This window comes from Doryrhamphus excisus, chromosome 18 (genome assembly GCF_030265055.1).
Source record: "Doryrhamphus excisus isolate RoL2022-K1 chromosome 18, RoL_Dexc_1.0, whole genome shotgun sequence".
In the NCBI taxonomy this organism is placed as follows: domain Eukaryota; kingdom Metazoa; phylum Chordata; class Actinopteri; order Syngnathiformes; family Syngnathidae; genus Doryrhamphus; species Doryrhamphus excisus.
The window spans coordinates 7,841,208-7,859,797 of record NC_080483.1 but is presented as its reverse complement, the minus strand read 5'-3'; the positions used below and the strand labels follow the sequence as shown (position 1 = coordinate 7,859,797).

Sequence of the window (18,590 nt, the reverse complement as noted above, 5' to 3'; positions counted from 1 at the left end):
CCCTGAAACCTAATTGGTTGGTCCACCCTTTGCAGCAACAACTGCAATCAAGCGTTTGCAATAACTTGCAATGAGTATCTTAGAGCGCTACTCCAAAGTCTTGATTTAGTTTTAGCTTCAGCAATTCAGAGGTGGACTTGCTGGTGTGTTTTGGATCATTATCCTGCTGCAGAACCCAAGTTCGTTACAGTTTGAGGTCACCAACAAATGGCCGGACATTCTCCTTCAGGAGAATTCATACAATTGATCACAGTAAGTATTCCAGATGCTGTAAAACAACCCCAGACCATTACACTACCACCACTATATTTTACTATTGGTATGATGTTCTTTTACATCACTTGCAATGGGACACACACCTTCCAAAAAGTTCAACTTTTGTCTCATCAGAGTATTTTCCCAAAGTTCTTGGGTATCATCAAGATGTTTTCTGTCAAACTTGTTCAGCGATGGTTTTTGTCTTGGAACTCCTGCCATGCTGTTTGTTTTTGACCACAGTCATGAACACTGACCTTAACTCAGGCAAGTGAGGCCTGCAGGTCTTTGGATGCTGTTGTGGGGTCTTTGGTGACCTCTTGAGTGAGTCATTGCTGCACTCCTGGGGTTATTTTGGTTGGCCGGCCACTCCTGGGAAGGTCCACCACTCTTCCATGTTTTCAGTATTAGTGCATAATGGTGGTTCCCAAAGCTTTAGACTGATAGATCTCAATTAATTTGAGTTAAGTTATATTTTAACAGGGGGGGAAATCACATTTTTACACAGAGCCATGTAGGTTTTTTGTCCTCTAAATAAAAACCTTCATATAAAAACTGCATTTTGTATTCAGTTGTGTTATCATTGACTAATATTTACATTTGTTTGATGACCTGAAACATTTAAGTGTGACAAACGTGCAAAAAGTAAGAAATCAGGAAGGGGGCAAACACTTTTTTAACACAACTGTATATGACTGGGATATGAATTCTGTGTGAAAGGCACAGGTGAATTCATGCTGCATATATTGTTGGCTTTGATAGACCAATTTTACTAGACCTCTGTGTGAAAAGGGACTGGCTACACTAACTGTGTATCTTGTCTCGTCTGGTATATAGTAACTGCTAAATGATACATAACGCAGTACTGTACCTCCATTGTGTGCGTCTTCCCGGAGGATGTCTGGCCATAGGCAAAGATAGTGCCGTTGTATCCTTCGAGAACATCTGAAGGCAGAGGGAGATCAAATGCATGTTAAAGAAAAAAGGCAAGAAAAAAATCTGTGTAGAAAAAAAGTAGTACAAGACTCAAAAGTGTCTAAAGTTCTCCAATTGAGAATTGCACCTCAGTTGTATGAGCATTATTCGGTCTTGGAATATGTCTTTTGGTTTCCTGGATGGTATTTAGTAGGAATGGAACCGTACGCCATTACAACAGTGGACTGAACAGTCTGGTATTGTACCACATACAGTTGTATCCCAGGAGTATTTACTGCTACATAATACACAAAGTACATCTTGTGTACAAGACTCAGTGACTGACTAGCAACACTTTGGCTTGTGTCAAGGTTATATAGTAACACTGCTCACACAGGCTAATAAATCCCTACGGTACAAGCCTAACAAGGGTTCAAGAAAAAAAAAAACACATCAGCCTGAAAGCTTGACTGCTGAGTTAGCCAGCCGAGAACGAATTCAAAGCTTGGCTCATTTTTTCCTTTCCTTGCCTTCCTACTCACATCTCAACATTTTCTTACTAATAACTAAACCATTTTTCTTATTGGAAAATAAGAAAGTTCTGAAAAATAGACATATAATGTGCTTACCATAAATGCTCCAATTATAACTGGGGCAGTTATTTACCTTATTAATTTGGAAGCATGAAGAACAATATAGAAGCAGGGTTCTCAATCACACTAACTTAACTTTCACTGTCCAGGCACACAGGAAAAAATACAAACAATATGATGCAGTAAAGTTTAATACTAAATCAACATATTGTTAAAGGGGAACTGCACTTTTTTTTGGAATTTTGCCCATTCATCACAATCCTTATGTGAAACATGAACACATTCCCTGCTGATAAAAACAGCATAGACCAGTATGGAAATGATGCCGGTCTACGCTGGTCTTTATGTAGTGGTTTATGCTGGATTTGCTGGTGGACTATACTCGTGTATGCTGCTTTGTGCTGATGGACCAGCATAGACCAGCATAATTTCCATGATGGTCTGGGGACCAGCATACCAGCAAGACCAGCATAATTTCCATGCTGGTCTGGGTACCAGCATAGACCAGCATAAGTGGTGTTTTCATTTTGGCCACGCTGGTTTCCAGACCAGCATAGACCAGCATAATTTCAATGCTGGTCTGGGGACCAGCATAACAGCAAGACCAGAATAATTTCCATGCTGGTCTGGGGACCAGCATACCAGCAAGACCAGCATACATAAGTGGTGTTTTCATGTTGGTCACGCTGGTTTCCAGACCAGCATACCAGCACAAAAACACAACATATGCTGGTCTTGCTGGTCATGCTGGTAGCTGGTCTATGCTGTTTTTTTCAGCAGGGTTTCCATTTTGCTTAATGTACCTCAAAATAAACTTCAATTTCTGTCCTTTTCCGACTCTAAATCTGATAATATACGTACATATTGAACTACTCAAAATATGTATTGGGTCATCTCAGGCAACATTCCTAAAATTCCTATGCCGAAATGACTCATTTGATTGAGTAAGACTGAAATAAGAGGAATGAGTTGTGACCTTAAAATGTGCAAATACATGAAACAAATCCACATGACATTGATGCTAATTGCAGGTTGTCACTAAGCACATTAAACTGTATTATAAAAATCATAGTTAATTGTATTGTGCATTTAGACGTTTTATATCCTGGGGATGTGAATGACACTGATTTGGTGGAAAAAAAGAAAAAAGTGTTTCTGTTTTCCCGGTTAATACAGATTGAAGATCTGCCTGCTCCTGCTAAATCTTTTGCCTTGTGTTTTTGTGACTTTTAAGCGGTAAAACCATTCATCTTACACCGAGTAAGTAATCGCACTTGACAAATCAATCCCTTCCTCACTCCGTTTCACTGAAACAAAAGCGAGACCCTGAAGGTATAGAAAAATAAATGACAGATGCAAGTGGTTGTGGAAAAAAGTGATGAATATGACACTCGTACTTGATATTGAAGTTATGACACCATTTTTGGCCTGATGCAGCAGAATCTCAAAGCGATGAAAGAAATCATCGTGGGGACTCTTACCTTTGACAATATGTTTGGCACAGGTGTTGTAGACCTGCTCCTGCGTGGCGTGGGTGGGGAACACTTGGTCAAAGACGTAGGGCCTCCCCTGTGAAAGACAAGACATACACGCAGTCGTGTTTTACTGCAAAGACAAAAAAGGTCGCCCCCATCATCTGCCATCATCAATAAAAGACTAGTGTCATATTGCCTCCATAAAAGCTGCCACATAAATATCTCCTGCACAAACACACACACACATACAGTGAACATGCTTTATGGAGGATGTTGGTGTATATACACACACACACACATCACACTGTGACACACTGGGCTTGAGTTTTATTGTGAAAGACTGCTGAAGCTTCTACAGGCAGCAGTCAAAAACCTGCAGAGCGAACAGGAAAAAATGGTGCTGCAAATGCTGTAAAAAGTGGATGACCTGCACAAAGAAATTACATCAGAAAGACACAAACGCTAGTGCAAGAATTTTTTTTTACACACAAATGTCTCGTCTTGTGGTCTTGTTTGGGAATTACTTCATGCTATGTAGTAGTATGTGTGACTGGAATGATGTATTAAACGAATACTCTCCTGTCAAAATCCATCTATTTTCTATACCGCTTATCCTCACGAGGGTCGCAGGGCATGCTGGAGTCTATCCCAGCTGTCTTCGGGCGAGAGGCGGGGTACACCCTGGACTGGTCTCCAGCCAATCACAGGGCACATATAGACAAACAACCATTCACACTCACATTCATACCTATGGACAATTTGGAGTCACCAATTAACCTAGCATGTTTTTGGAATGTGGGAGGAAACCGGAGTACCCGGAGAAAACCCATGCATGCACGAGTACAACATACAAACTCCACACAGAAATCGAACCCGGGTCTCCTAGCTGTGTGGCTTATGTGCTAACCACTAAGCCGTGTCAAAATCAAATCAATTACTAGTACAGTAATAACATATATACACATATATATGTTTGTTTTTGCACACCTGAAAGTTTGAGTGTGTATTGAAAAATGGCTAGCATCCAAACATCATCAATATTGTAAATGGCCAAAGCAAAAAAGCGACTAAGATGTTGTTTGTGTTTGTTTAAAACTAAATAAGTCTGTTATGGTCAAATAAGTACAGTGAGTGACTCTACACAGTAGAATATTGTATCTGTTGTTAAAATATATATTACTCCATCATGAAAAACACTTCACTTTGTGTTTGGATGCCTTTAAGAAAGTTTTTTCAAGTGTTTTCATCTGACAGGTTGAATGAATAAAATCTATTCATCTGATTGATTCTTTAGAATACTTTAATGCAGGGGTCTCAAACACACGGCCAGCGGGCCAAATGTGGCCCGCAGGACACTAGTTTAAGGCCCCCGCCTTGATATGAAAGTTTAATGTTAGTGCGGCCCGCGCAAGTTTGATATGGATGCTGTATGGTATCATGTACCCAGAAAAAAATATTACGTTTGATTAATGTTCATGTTAAAGGTTAAATAACTGTTAATAGTTATCCTCCCCATCCGTGTGGAAGTGGTAAGTTTTTGGCTATTTAAGTTTAAAGGAAATAACTTGAAGGCTACCGTTTAGGTCGCTAGCTCTCTAGTTTGCGAGTTAGCATGTGTCTCAAGACCCTGCAAGTTGCGCAATATGTTGTAAATAAAAATGGAATAAATGTGACTATAGTCGTGTTTTGTCATGTCTACAGGGCTCTAATAATGCTTTGTTCATTTTAATCTGAAAAAATAATTTGTCTACCCACCAACTATATGTGGTTTCTTAAGTTTTTATTATTTGCCGTTTTATTATTATTATTATATTTATTTCTTTATTACTGATTGATTGATTGTCTTTATTCTTGATTTGTTTATTTATTTTTCATCTTATTTTGGGTAGAAAAATAAAAAGGAAAAAATTAAATAAATATATTAAAAATATGAAATAAATATTTAAATAAATAAATAAATATTTAAAAAATATTAAATAAATTGGAACCAAAGCAAAGTTTAAAAAAAAAATTGTTTTTAATAAATGTGTTTTTTGTTTTTTTTTTTTTGAAAACCTGATGTGGCCCAGTCTCACCCAGACCCGAGCTCCAGTGGCCCCCAAGTAAATTGAGTTTGAGACCCCTGCTTTAATGAGTTACCATCTACTGGAAACACCTGAACACAGCCATTATTGTCTAAATAGCCGTCAACTGCTATAAAGCTGTCCACTGACTACTCTAAAGTAACTGTTATACTGTACTGTATGTGTATAATGGCCATTTAGAGGTTTTATTTTCTCAGTATAATGAATAGGGAGTGCCGTGATGGGCTGGCTGGGCAATAAGAAGGAAAATGAAATGTGACAGACATCTTGAAGCCAACAAGGGAATTGTGTTGCTCTTATCATTTATGTAAAGCAAGACAATCCCCAGGGTAATCACAGCCATCTCTGTTATAAGCATTTTAGATGAAGATGGGGGAACGACACAGATAATCTGCTCTATGTATGATTATTTTAGATATCAACCAGTTGCTCATTGCTTTCACTGTTACATCATCTTACAATGAGGCCCATATGTACAATCCATGGGGACTGTGAGCCGTGATTACATCCCATGATGAAGCGCGCTAAATAATCCCCTTACTCCATCTCGCAGCATCGCAGAGGAGATGTGCTGCTTTTCAACCTTTTCAATTACGCCGTCAACAAAAGACAACATATAGAAGCAAAAACGCCGCCTCGGGCACTTCTTGTTGACTCCCAGCCTTTTTCCATCCCTTATTCATCTGCAAGGCTTTGAGACTTCTGGGTTTGTTGACAGCATCGGCGGTGAAAACATGGCTGCCATTGATTCCTGTTAAAACCCAAATCATTTTCTCATTATTTTTGATTTACTTGCAGGGATTTGCTGTCCAAGCGTGACATGAAAGATTAAGTTGTTTTAGTTTTTGTTAATGCATGGCTGCAGCAAGGAAAAACTATTTCTACAGGCTGTGTGAAAGGGGCTACATGTGCCATCTTGCTTCTTGATACTATCGCCAAAAGTGGGAAAATTCCCAGTGAAAAGACCAGTGAAAAGACCAGTGAAAAGGGCGGTGAAAGGGGGTAAAACCCATGTCACAACAGGTCATACAGGCTTCTGCAGCTGTTCTACATGTAAAAAAAAAAAGAAGTAAGAAACACACGTAGGGCATGCATGCAGAGATGCTTACGGTTTCTTCAGTATGCAAGAGTAACTTACACACTTTGTGCACATGTCACCTTGATTCCTGTGTGTTATGTGCTACACATGCACCTCACATACATAATTAGTGCGGCCAACCCACAGTCATATATTGTGTATGTCCTCTATGCATAGTCACCACAATACTTTCTCCATGCACAACAACGGGTCAAAACTAAAATAAAAACAGCCAAAGAAAACATATGTCTGGTTGTGACCTCGGCTTAAAGTTGGGAAATTGCCAAGTCAACTTTCAGTGTCAACTTTCTCAACTGAGACACTGAAAACAATAAGTGAAAAAGCCAGATTTCATCAAATGTCCTCCCCACACTCAGTGTTTGTGATTTTTTATATAGAACTGAGGAAAACAGGAAAAAACAATATTTTTTCTGTCTGTGTGAAAGGGGCTACATGCAGCATCCCGCCTCGTTAAGACTCCGATACTACCTCAAGAGGCGGGAGAGTGTCATGTCAACTTCATCCATAGGCTTTATCCCCTCAATCAGTGTCAGTCATACAGACAGATTTTGCAGGCTGTGTGAAAGGATCTGCATGGGTCAAACTACCTCTGTCGTGACTCTGATACTACCTTCCAAGGTGGGAAATTGCTGGGTCAACCTTGTCCATACATCTACTATATGCACAGTGTGTCTGTTTAACAGGCTTTGCCCCATTCATTCATACTGCAACACAGTGGAAAAAATGTGGAAGAAATATTTTACAGGCTGTGTGAAAGGGGCTATTACAGAAAAAAAAAGGAAAATTTCCAGGTTGAAAATTATCAGGTCAACTTTTATCACCCAATTTCATGTTAGTGTTATTAATATTGAACAATGACATGAAAAAAGTGAGATTTTACAGGCTGCAGAAAAGGTGTCCCTGCTTTGTTATGGCGGCCTCCCAAAAACTGCAGAGTCAACTTTGCCCCTGTATTTACCTCTGGTGCTGTTTGTACACAACATCAACACATAAAAAAGCCTGGGTCCACTTTGTCTTTGCATTCAATGTCAGTGCTGTTTATGCATACTGCAGCAGGTGCAAAAAAAAGCTATGAAGAAGCCAGATTTTACTAGTTATGTGAAAGGGGCTACTCTAAATGCATCGTCCCACCTCTTTTACTCCTTTGATACAACTTCAGAAGGCGGAAAATTGCCAGGTTGACTTTGTCCCCCTAATTCAGTGCCGGTGTTGCATCCCGCCAGCATCGGTGTCATTTATACAATACGGCAATAAAAAAAGCCTGATTGTCCAGACTATGTGAAAGAGGCTAACAATGCATGTGGCGTCCCACCTCTGATACTACCTCCTATGATTGCGAAACCTACTATAGTGGTGTTTTCTTCATGGAGTCATGGTTCCATACGTTACTAGTAATAGATCTACTCCAGCACTATATGTCTTGTCCCTAGGGGTTGGAGGTGGGATCCCATTTCCTTCTCTCCTAACCAACATAAAACAGCATTACATCACTGGGAATGTGATGCTTTCGGCAAGAGCTTGGACTAAAACAATTTGATGTTTTGTCTGTAGCTGAGTGGGAGCTGCAACACAATGACCTCCCACTTTACAGCTCCTGTGTTACATAAGGGGATTTGATGCTTGGGACAGAGGGAAGAGATGTAGGGCTTTTCTTTACAATAACAACTGTCATATGTGTTGCTATACTGCAGGGGTGTCCATATTTTTTCCACCAAGGGCTGCATAATAAAAGGTCAAGGATGGGGGTGGGGGGTGGGGGGTAGGGGGTGCTGTTTGATGTTTGTACTGTATATATATTTTATATTTTGTAAAAAGGTTACACAAAAGGTACAAAGCTTTGGGTTGCCAGGTCGTTTGGACACCCCTGCTTCCACTCATAAAATACAAATTTTTGATGAGCTTATAATGAGGAAGTGCAAATAACTAGCTTATCACTAGCCACGTTTACATGAGGAGTTTTTCTCTTTCCGAATGACCTTTCCGAACGTAATGGTATACATGGAAAGGAATATTCCAATCACGTGTCTACATGCAACGATATAATCAACCAGAATAGCCAATGGGGCATGCGCAGTAAAACGTAAACACCAACATCACTGATACCGACTTCCTCGAGTTTTTCTTTCACTTATTGGAATAACTCCATATTGCCAGTTTTTCATTCATCCAGTCTTGAAATTTAGTTTGAATCAAAAACAAACTTTCCACAGCAGTCCAGTGCCGATTGCTCGCCTCCAATTTTTTTAATCAAAGAACGTCTGGAGCTGCGTGTTACGTCATATCTCAGCATTCGCTGAAAGAACGCACCAGGGAACAGGAAAAGATAAAGTTAAATCTTGCTAATATTTCATAATTAAGCTCGGCACATGTTTTATATAGATATGTATTTTCTTTTTTAATAAAACTGGACTTGTGAATGGCGTATAGAAGGGTTTAGATTATGTTCCGCAGATGGCGCTAATGCACACGAAAGCTGCTTGCCAACCGCCAATAAACAACAGAAGAAGAAAAACACCACGAAGAAGAACTTTTCTTTCGGAATGAGGTGTATACAAAGGTTAGATTCTTTCCGTTTCAGCAAATAACCCGAATGGAATTGGAATATTTGGGTCCATGTAAACGTGGCTATTTACTCGCACAACACAAACCAAACGTCTACCTCACTCACGGTGCAACCAAAAATAACACATAACACATGCAACGTCATTACTATACTGTACATATCAAACAATGCTATTTTATAACCCACAAGGCATGCTGGGTCACCTTCTGCTGGGAATGTGAGCGCGAGGGCTTCCCCACAAGTAAATATATAATGTTATGGTCAAAAGTTGTAAATGAAGAAGGAATAAACGGAGGAGCCACTGTACACCTGCACACATACTAATGAGATCCATAAAACTAAATGGAAGAGCGGCAATGATGGTTTAATGTCGCTTACTGTAACTGATGGGACTTAATTATCTCTTAAATGATGCAACATTATGATAATATTCTGCAAAACTACTTAATTTTTTTTTACTTTAACAAACATTTGACATGGATCTCTTTGATCATATGGCCATATATTAACCAGGATGTTGCACAACACAGCAGCAACAGAACCAACATTGGAACAGCAGTAAAGACAACATAAATATGCTCGGCAGATGCCTGTCTGTAAATCATGCGGCGGAAAAATACATCAGCGAACCCACGACCGTATCGACTGATACCAATTCAAGTAAAAAACACAAATATCGGATACATCACCGATGTATCGGTCAATCCTTACTGGCCACTATGTGTCAGTAATGTTACTATAATGTTGGTGAGACACACAAGCACCAGACATGATCGCTGGAACAGTCTTCATCCCTAACATGGGCTGTTGCTAACCCACATCAAGCTAAAACTCAACACTGAACCCTCAACGTTACTTCCTGTCTGCCTCCCACTCAGTTCCTGCTTGCACCAGAAAAGATTTACAACAACATACACGAGCATAAGTCTTATTTATGTCTTATTTTCTCTTATTATGTCTACTATATTGGGTAATAAGAGTGTAAAGCTGACTTTAGGGGTGTTATTTCAGGCTTACAGAGCTCTAATGTTATTTAGAAGTTGTCAAACGGGTTTTCTATGCTTTAACTGCAGAAATATGAGGAATCCTACTTTGCACAAACAGTGTTTCAGAAGTAGTTAGTGTCTTGAAGCAATGAAGGGAAAATAAAGTGCAATACTTGGCTGCGACCAGCAGCGGCGCTGTTGATTCAATCATAAACTCAATCATCCAGACCCTCTACTTGTGTTTCTTTATTACATCATCCTGCTGAAAAGTCATTTTCTTGCAGTCAGAAGTCGATACATTCAAAGAGTGCTGTGTTGCCAATGAGAGAAAGCGAATGAGTGAAAAGAATCATGAAGCTGAAGATATATGTTGATGGAGCACAGCCTAAGATAAGGAATGTGTTTAAATAGTTAACGCAGGAAGGGATTAGCATATGAATAGTGATAGTGCCACCCTCACATTATTGTAATTAGACATGATTTTGCTGCTCTCGGCAGATAAAAGATAAATGACGTGAGGGGCATCTATTATATTAATGGAAGCTGCACATGAACTCGTTTTTAAAGCTAGAAAACCAACACTCAGTCTTATTATATTGCATTTTCAAAACCAACAGCTTCAGTCTTCTTCCCAAGATGGCCTTTTCCATAATTAGCTCAAAATGAGCTTTTTTTTAACCATTAGCTCAGCAGTAAAAGGTCAGATGACAATGTCACTTTTATGCATGTGACAAATTAGTTGAGACGCAAGCGTTTCTTTAAAGCTCACATACACACAAGAGGGGGCTGTGACCAGGGGGTGTATTTACTTATTTGGTGGCCCAAGGTAAACCTAGCCGTTGGGAGCCTCCATATTCATTGCCATGTTTATACCTTGCCCTCAAAATCGGATCAGATCACATTGACCTCAGTAGAACTCGGTGTAAAACTCCATCCAAACCATCCCAAACTTATTTCAGGGTTCACTTCCATATGTGCAAACCTCATACAATTGTATCAACAATTATAGGTCAGAAAAGGGAAAAAGCATAATAAGTCCAGTTTAAGTTTCTTGCATGTGTCTAAGGTGCAGATGTGCCAAATCCGTAGGTATCGCTGCAACGGGCCAACCATCTCAGTGAGGTGTTTGCTGAGTGCATATATAATGTATATCTCTGCGAGTCTCCATGTAAGGGTTCTTGTACTAGATTTATTTTAGTGAGGGACTCATAAAACACGAACATGTCTTTCTCTAAAGATAGAAAAACAGCAAGCAGGAGGTAGCTAACAATGCATGTAATAAGACAATGAAGCCCTCTAATAAATCACCAACAATGTTACATTTATATAACGTGACCTGCGTATTAACCAGGCTACAGCGGCTTTGTAGGAGCCAACACCTAAGAACTACTTAGTATCTGTCATAGTGACACAACGTCTGGCTCACAGCGCCACTCACAACATTTCAGGCCGTACCAGATTTGCTACTGCATTGCCTGTGAACTTGGAAAAGTTAATGCTAGATTAAAAATTAAAATACTCGTTTGATTTCATTGCATTTTTCACCTGAGGACTATGCTGAATTTACCAACTCAACATGGAGCACTGGCTGCACGGTGGACGAGTGGTTAGTGTGCAGACCTCACAGCTAGGAGACCTGGGTTCAATCCCACCTTCGTCCATCTCTGTGTGGAGTTTGCACGTTCTCCCCGTGCATGCGTGGGTTTTCTCCGGGTACTCCGGTTTCCTCCCACATTCCAAAAACATGCTAGGTTAATTGGTGACTCCAAATTGTTCATAGGTATGAATGTGAGTGTGAATGGTTGTTTGTCTATATGTGCCATGTGATTGGCTAGCGACCAGTCCAGGGTGTACCCCGCCTCTCACCAGAAGACAGCTAGGATAGACCCCAGCAACTCCACTAACCCGCTATAAGAGGTAGAAAATGAATGAATGAATGAACATAGAGCACAAGTTTTGTGCTGAAAGATACAGCCATGCCATCAGTCGGTATCCCAGTGAGAACAGACACTGTAAATGAATATTTAGCTCTTATTCACTATGAGAATGGCTTCATGTTTCACTATAGCTGAGTCTCCATAGCACCCAGCAACAGTATTACTCCTGGGTGGGGAGTAAAAGGAAAAAGTAGTGTTGCTGGCAGCTGTCACAATGCCTGCCATGATTAGTGATAGCGAACTCTCTATGCTGCTGCAGGAAGTAAGGCTTAAAATGACCAAAGAACTGCAAAAATACTGTAAGTACTATCATTAGTACATGGTCACAGCATGTACTGCATATAAAAGGAACATTTTGGAGGTGTTTTAATGGAGGGCTTTATAGACAGACTAGGTAAATCCCATTACCTGCTTTGTTAGCTGCTTCGTGCTTGCAAGTTTTCTCTATATTCTCTACAGAAAAGAGAAAGACCTGTCTCACATAAGGATTGTATATGATAGGTAAAATACATTTTAGTCACTGAGTACAGCCCATTTTAGGAACCTAGGTCTTAGAGGTCTCAAAACCTCAAGGCTATGTTCACTGAACACTTGAAACACTTGAAACACTTATATGCTAGGACTACGTTAAAAAGCCATAGCATTTCAGTATGCGGAACCTCAAACAATGCACAACGATGAGCCAATTCAAGAAACAATACAAGCAGTTGATGTTTGCTAAATACAAGGATGAAGAGTCTTGAACCAGTCATGATGTGCTATATATATCACTATATTGACACTTACTATGGTACCCATTATGTCATTGGATGGTCATATCACCTCGTACTTCGGTACGTGACAAAAATAAAAATTTAAAAATTTAAAAATTTAAAAATTTAAAAATTTAAAAATTTAAAAATTTAAAAATTTAAAAATTTAAAAATTTAAAAATTTAAAAATTTAAAAATTAAAACATTAAAAATTAAAAAATTAAAAAATTAAAAAATTTAACTATATTAGGAAAGCAGGAAGTGAACAAATATAACAGTTACTGATTGTAAAAGTACCAGATGGAGGGGTAGGATTTAATAAGCTTTGCTTCTTCCTACTCCTTTTGGACATGTGGAACTGTGAACTGATTATGTGATGCATTCAATTGTAATCTGATGCATGTTCAAATGAAATAAAACCATTACCATTACTCTGTAGGTCAATTCTGATTTTTCGCAGTTTTTAGTCATATGAACAACCACATAAAACATTGGATTTGAACAAAAACTAGTGTTTTCGATATATAACGAATGCTCTACAGCACAGACATGCTCTTTTCACTGCGTAGAAGACATATAGTTTCATATTTTAAAGCATGAGTTGCATGAGATACAAAGCAAAGATTACGCTACAATGCAGTGATCTTCCTACATAGACTCATAGGCTCATTTATTCCGCAGAGGTTTGGTCTTGGCGCTGCTGTGTTTCATCAGCGTGTGTCCTGCTTTTCTTCAAGCAATACTCCAATGTCCACTCGCTGCTTATAAGCTCATCAGGCTTCATTAACAGCTTTCTTTCCACTCATTACAGCTGCAGTCAAAGTGCATTAGCAGGCATTCCTATTCTTCCTAACTCACTCAGCCCTGAGCTGGAAGTAAGCACAGTTGACTGGTAAACAGCCTTCAGGGTGGAGTAGTGACACACTGTGTTATAACGATAAAGGGATGACCTTATCGCAGCCGTTTGTGTAAAGCTAATCACATCATCATTGACCCGACAGTCTCATCTACAAATGATTTCGCTTGTTTTCTTTCATTAGGGGTCTTTTTTTTGGAGTGCCTACAAATAAAAGTAGTGATTAGGCCTTCATCTCGGTGAAACATGCTGCATAATTCAACAAGAGGAGAAAGCAGAGAGGGAAAATTGGGTTAGCTTCTCACAGCCCAAAAATGGCTGTGATATTTGACAGCTTATGGACACAAGGAGATGGAGACGGCTCTATTTGAAGGTGACAATTGACCTTTTGATAATGTTGGAATATTATTGCAAAAATTGTAATTATGAATGTATATATATATATATATATATATATATATATATATATATATATATATATATATATATATATATATATATATATATATATATATATATATATATATATATATATATATATATATATATATATATATATATATATATATATATATATATATATATATATATACAGTATGTCACAAAAGTGAGTACACCCCTCACATTTCTGCAAATATTTTATTATATCTTTTCATGGGACAACACTGAAGAAATGAAACTTTGCTACAATGTAAAGTAGTCAGTGTACAGCTTGTATAACAGTGTAAATTTACTGTCCCCTCAAAATAACTCAATACACAGACCTTAATGTCTAAACTGCAGGCAACAAAAGTGAATACACCCCTAAGTGAAAATGTCCAAATTGGGCCCAATTAGTCATTTTCTTTCCCAAGTGTCATGTGACCCATTAGTGTTACAAGGTCTCAGGTGTGAATGGAGAGCATGTGTGTTAAATTTGGTTTTATCACTCTCACTCTCACTCTCTCTCATACTTTAAACTTCCAGTGATACAGTCCATCACTGGAAGTTTAACATGGCACCTCATGGCAAAGAACTCTCTGAGGATCTGAAAAAAAGAATTGCTGCGCTACACGAAGATGGCTTAGGCTATAAGAAGATTGCCAACACTCTGAAACTGAGCAGCAGCACGGTGGCCAAGACCATACAGCGGTTTAACATCACAGGTTCCACTCAGAACAGGCCTCGCCATGGTCGACCAAAGAAGTTGAGTGCACGTGCCCAGCGTCATATCCAGAGGTTGTCTTTGGAAAATAGACGCCTGAGTCCTGCAAGCATTGCTGCAGAGGTTGAAGGGATGGGTGGTCAACCTGTCAGTGCTCAGACCATACGTCGCACTCTGCATCAAATTGGTCTGCATGGCTGTCATCCCAGAAAGAAGCCTCTTCTAAAGATGATGCATAAGAAAGCCCGCAAACAGTTTGCTGAAGATAAGCAGACTAAAGACATGGATTACTGGAACCATATCCTGTGGTCTGATGAGACCAAGACAAGCTTATTTGGTTCAGATGGTGTCAAGCGTGTGTGGCGGAAACCAGGTGAGGAGTACAAAGACGAGTGTGTTTTACCTACAGTCAAACATGGTGGTGGGAGTGTCATGGTCTGGGGCTGCATGAGTGCTGCCGGCACTGGGGAGCTACAGTTCATTGAGGGAACCATGAATGCCAACATGTACTGTGACATCCTGAAGCAGAGCATGATCCCCTCCCTTCGGAAACTGGGCAGCAGGGCAGTATTCCAACATGACAACGACCCCAAACACACCTCCAAGACAACCACTGCTTTGCTAAAGACGTTAAGGGTGAATGTGATGGACTGGCCAAGCATGTCTCCGGACCTAAATCCTATTGAGCATCTGTGGGGCATCCTCAAACTGAAGGTGAAGGAGCACAAGGTCTCTAACATCCACCAGCTCTGTGATGTCGTCATGGAGGAGTGGAAGAGGATTCCAGTGGCAACCTGTGAAGCTCTGGTGAACTCCATGCCCAAGAGGGTTAAGGCAGTGCTGGAAAATAATGGTGGCCACACAAAATATTGACACTTTTGGCCCAATTTGGACATTTTCACTTAGGGGCGTATTCACTTTTGTTGCCTGCAGTTTAGACATTAAGGTCTGTGTATTGAGTTATTTTGAGGGGACAGTAAATTTACACTGTCATACAAGCTGTACACTGACTACTTTACATTGTAGCAAAGTTTCATTTCTTCAGTGTTGTCCCATGAAAAGATATAATAAAATATTTGCAGAAATGTGAAGGGTGTACTCACTTTTGTGACATACTGTATATATATATATATACACACCACTATAAGGACATTCAGAAACTATTATTATTAAGGATTTGCCTCAATGCACCTTTCCCGCCTGAAATGTATAAATGAAAGCTATTAAATAATTATTGCAATTAAATTGTAATTATTGTGTATGTATATATATATATATATATATATATATATATATATATATATATATATATATATATATATATATATATATATATATATATATATATATATATATATATATATATATATATACATATATATATTAACCTTTGGATAATGTTGCAATATTATTGCAAAAATAATAATTATGAATGTATATATATACATACACATTCATTGCAATAATATTCCAACATTATCCAAAGGTCAATATATATATATATATATATATATATATATATATATATATATATATATATATATATATATATATATATATATATATATATATATATATATATATATATATATATATATATATATATATATACACAATAATTACAATTTTTGCAATAATTCATTAATAGCTTTCATTCATACATTTCAGGCAGGAAAGGTACATTGAGGCAAATCCTTAATAATAACAGTTTCTGAATGTTCTTGAATTTGGCTTTTTTACTCACAAAATGTACAATTTAAAACCAGTATTATAAATACAAAAACCTATTTTGAGCTGACATTAACAAAGACATATTTGTGTCAGTGTGAGAGGTCTCACTTACTCACATTTTGTACTTGCTGAACGTTTGTGGGAGAGTTTAAAAGCTAAAATGCTAATAATACAAAAATATACGTGCTGAATGTATTGTTTTAAATAACGCCCCTAGTTCCGAAATTGATATCCTTTTACATAAAATGTTGATGTAATTATCGTTGTAGTTGCACATTGAATGGTTTACCACAAAGAGATTTTTCCTACTTAATATATATAAAACATATTTCAATCTGCGATTAATTGTGAGTTAACTATAGACAAATGCGATTAATCATAATCAAGTATATTAATTGATTGACAGCCCTAATATATTTACTGTGTTTTTCAAACAGCAAGCATGGAAGTAAGGTTTTGCATCATACAGGTTTTATTCTGTCCTGTTTGAGAAACACAGCAGTTCAAGCACAAATGCTAATAACTTATAAATGCTAATAACTTAACAAATAATAAATAAATGCCAATAAGTAATACATAAATTACTAATAAATGCTAATAACGATAATGAGCTCTGCGTGTGTGCTTGCTCCCTCGTTGTCCCCACATACTAAGGTGAGACAAGCCCTCCATATAGCTGTCTTTGACAATGCCTATCAGTGACTAGCAGCTTGTAACCCCAATTTTAACTCGCAGCTGAGAGACGGCTCGTATCTAAAAAAGCACTCATTAGTTTTGACACTGGTATGCCAAGGTAACACTGTATAAATGACAATTAAAAAAAAAAAGACCTGCAGTGCTCCAGCACGTTCTCAGCTTCTTCAGTATCTTCATGCTATTGTGACAACTCGACTCACTGCAACAGTAGATTTAAATAAATTAACCGCAACACAATTTTTTCAGCTACTTTCTCAAACTACGGTGTGAGGCGAGGGTCAAACAGGACATGTGCATGATGTTGATGATGTGACCAACGCAACACGAGACGTTTTTAACTTGCCAATTGCACCATGTATATGAATGAGGCACCGCTCAGCTCCTCTGTGGCTGCTGCTGTCTGGGGAGAGGCGGTCCCTGCGTGTGACTGGCCAATCACAGAATGGGAAGAGTGAATACATAATGAGCATTTTCTTAAATACGGATAATGATGAAATGTACTCATTCTGGCAAAAAGGCATTATCTGTTTTTTGGTGGAAGCAGAATTTATGGTTCCATTTATCACAGCAAGTCTTCCAGGTCCTAAAGCAGCAATACAGCTCCAGACCATCACACTACCACCACCATATTTTACAGTTCAACGTTTGTCTCATCAGACTTGGGGATCATCAAGATTTTTTCTGGCAAAATTGAGCCTTTATGGTATTTTTGTTCTTGTTTGACTGTATGTATTTTTGTTCTTGTTTGACTGTTTTGACTGTTGTTTTTTGTCTTGGAGGGCATGCAAGCTGCTTTTGCCCAGTGTCTTTCTTATGATGACGTAATGAAAACTGACCTTAACCGAGGCAAGAGAGGCCTTCTTTGTATGTTGTTGTGGGGTCTTTTGTGACCTCTTGGATGAATCATCACTGCGCTCTTGAGGTCATTTTGATTGGCTAGCTACTGTTGGGAAGGTTCACCACTATTCCACAGACTCTCACTGTGGTTTGCTGAAGTCCCAAAGCTTTAAAAATGACTTTATAACCTTTTTCCAGACTGATGGATCTTAATTAAGCTCAGTTAATTTCTGTTTTAACAGGGAGGCACTTTTTTACTCAGGGACATATAGGTTGGGATCTTTTTCTCCCTTAATAACAAAATATTTCATTTAAAAACTCCTTTTTTGTTCAGTTTTGCTGTCATTGAGAAATATTTACATTTTTTTGATTATCTGAAACAAGTGTGACAAAAAACCGTATTAATCAAATTAACAATCTCTGTGCTACTAGAATGACTTCATTTACCTCATACTATTATGTTGTTTTTTCTTAATATTTTGACCATATTCTTGTAAAATTGCTTCTAATTCTTCCTTTATTCATTGCATAAACTTCTTACATTATATTTTTAGAATGTGCTGTGCAGGCCCCCGGACAGCCCTGCTCCAAGTCATTGAGCAAATATTCAAGTAAATAGAATAAACAAGCTTTCTATGACCCAATAAATACAGTTGATGCATCAGAG

At 38.4% G+C, this 18,590-nt stretch overlaps 1 protein-coding gene across 4 annotated transcripts in view; it reads right to left on the bottom strand.

Moving 5' to 3' along the window:
- The window catches only part of kif5ab (kinesin family member 5A, b), a 132,123-nt gene that overhangs the window by 59,775 nt on the left and 53,758 nt on the right, over nt 1–18,590 (bottom strand). For all 4 annotated transcript variants that reach the window (XR_009120040.1, XR_009120041.1, XM_058054644.1 and 1 more), the window contains exons 2-3: nt 3,245–3,332; nt 1,127–1,200 (exon numbers count right to left, since the gene is read on the bottom strand). Coding sequence is in view for 2 of the 4 variants with exons in the window: in XM_058054644.1 (XP_057910627.1) it covers nt 1,127–1,200; nt 3,245–3,332 (162 nt within the window). In the remaining 2 variants the exon portion in view is untranslated. The remainder of the gene's footprint in view (nt 1–1,126; nt 1,201–3,244; nt 3,333–18,590) is intronic.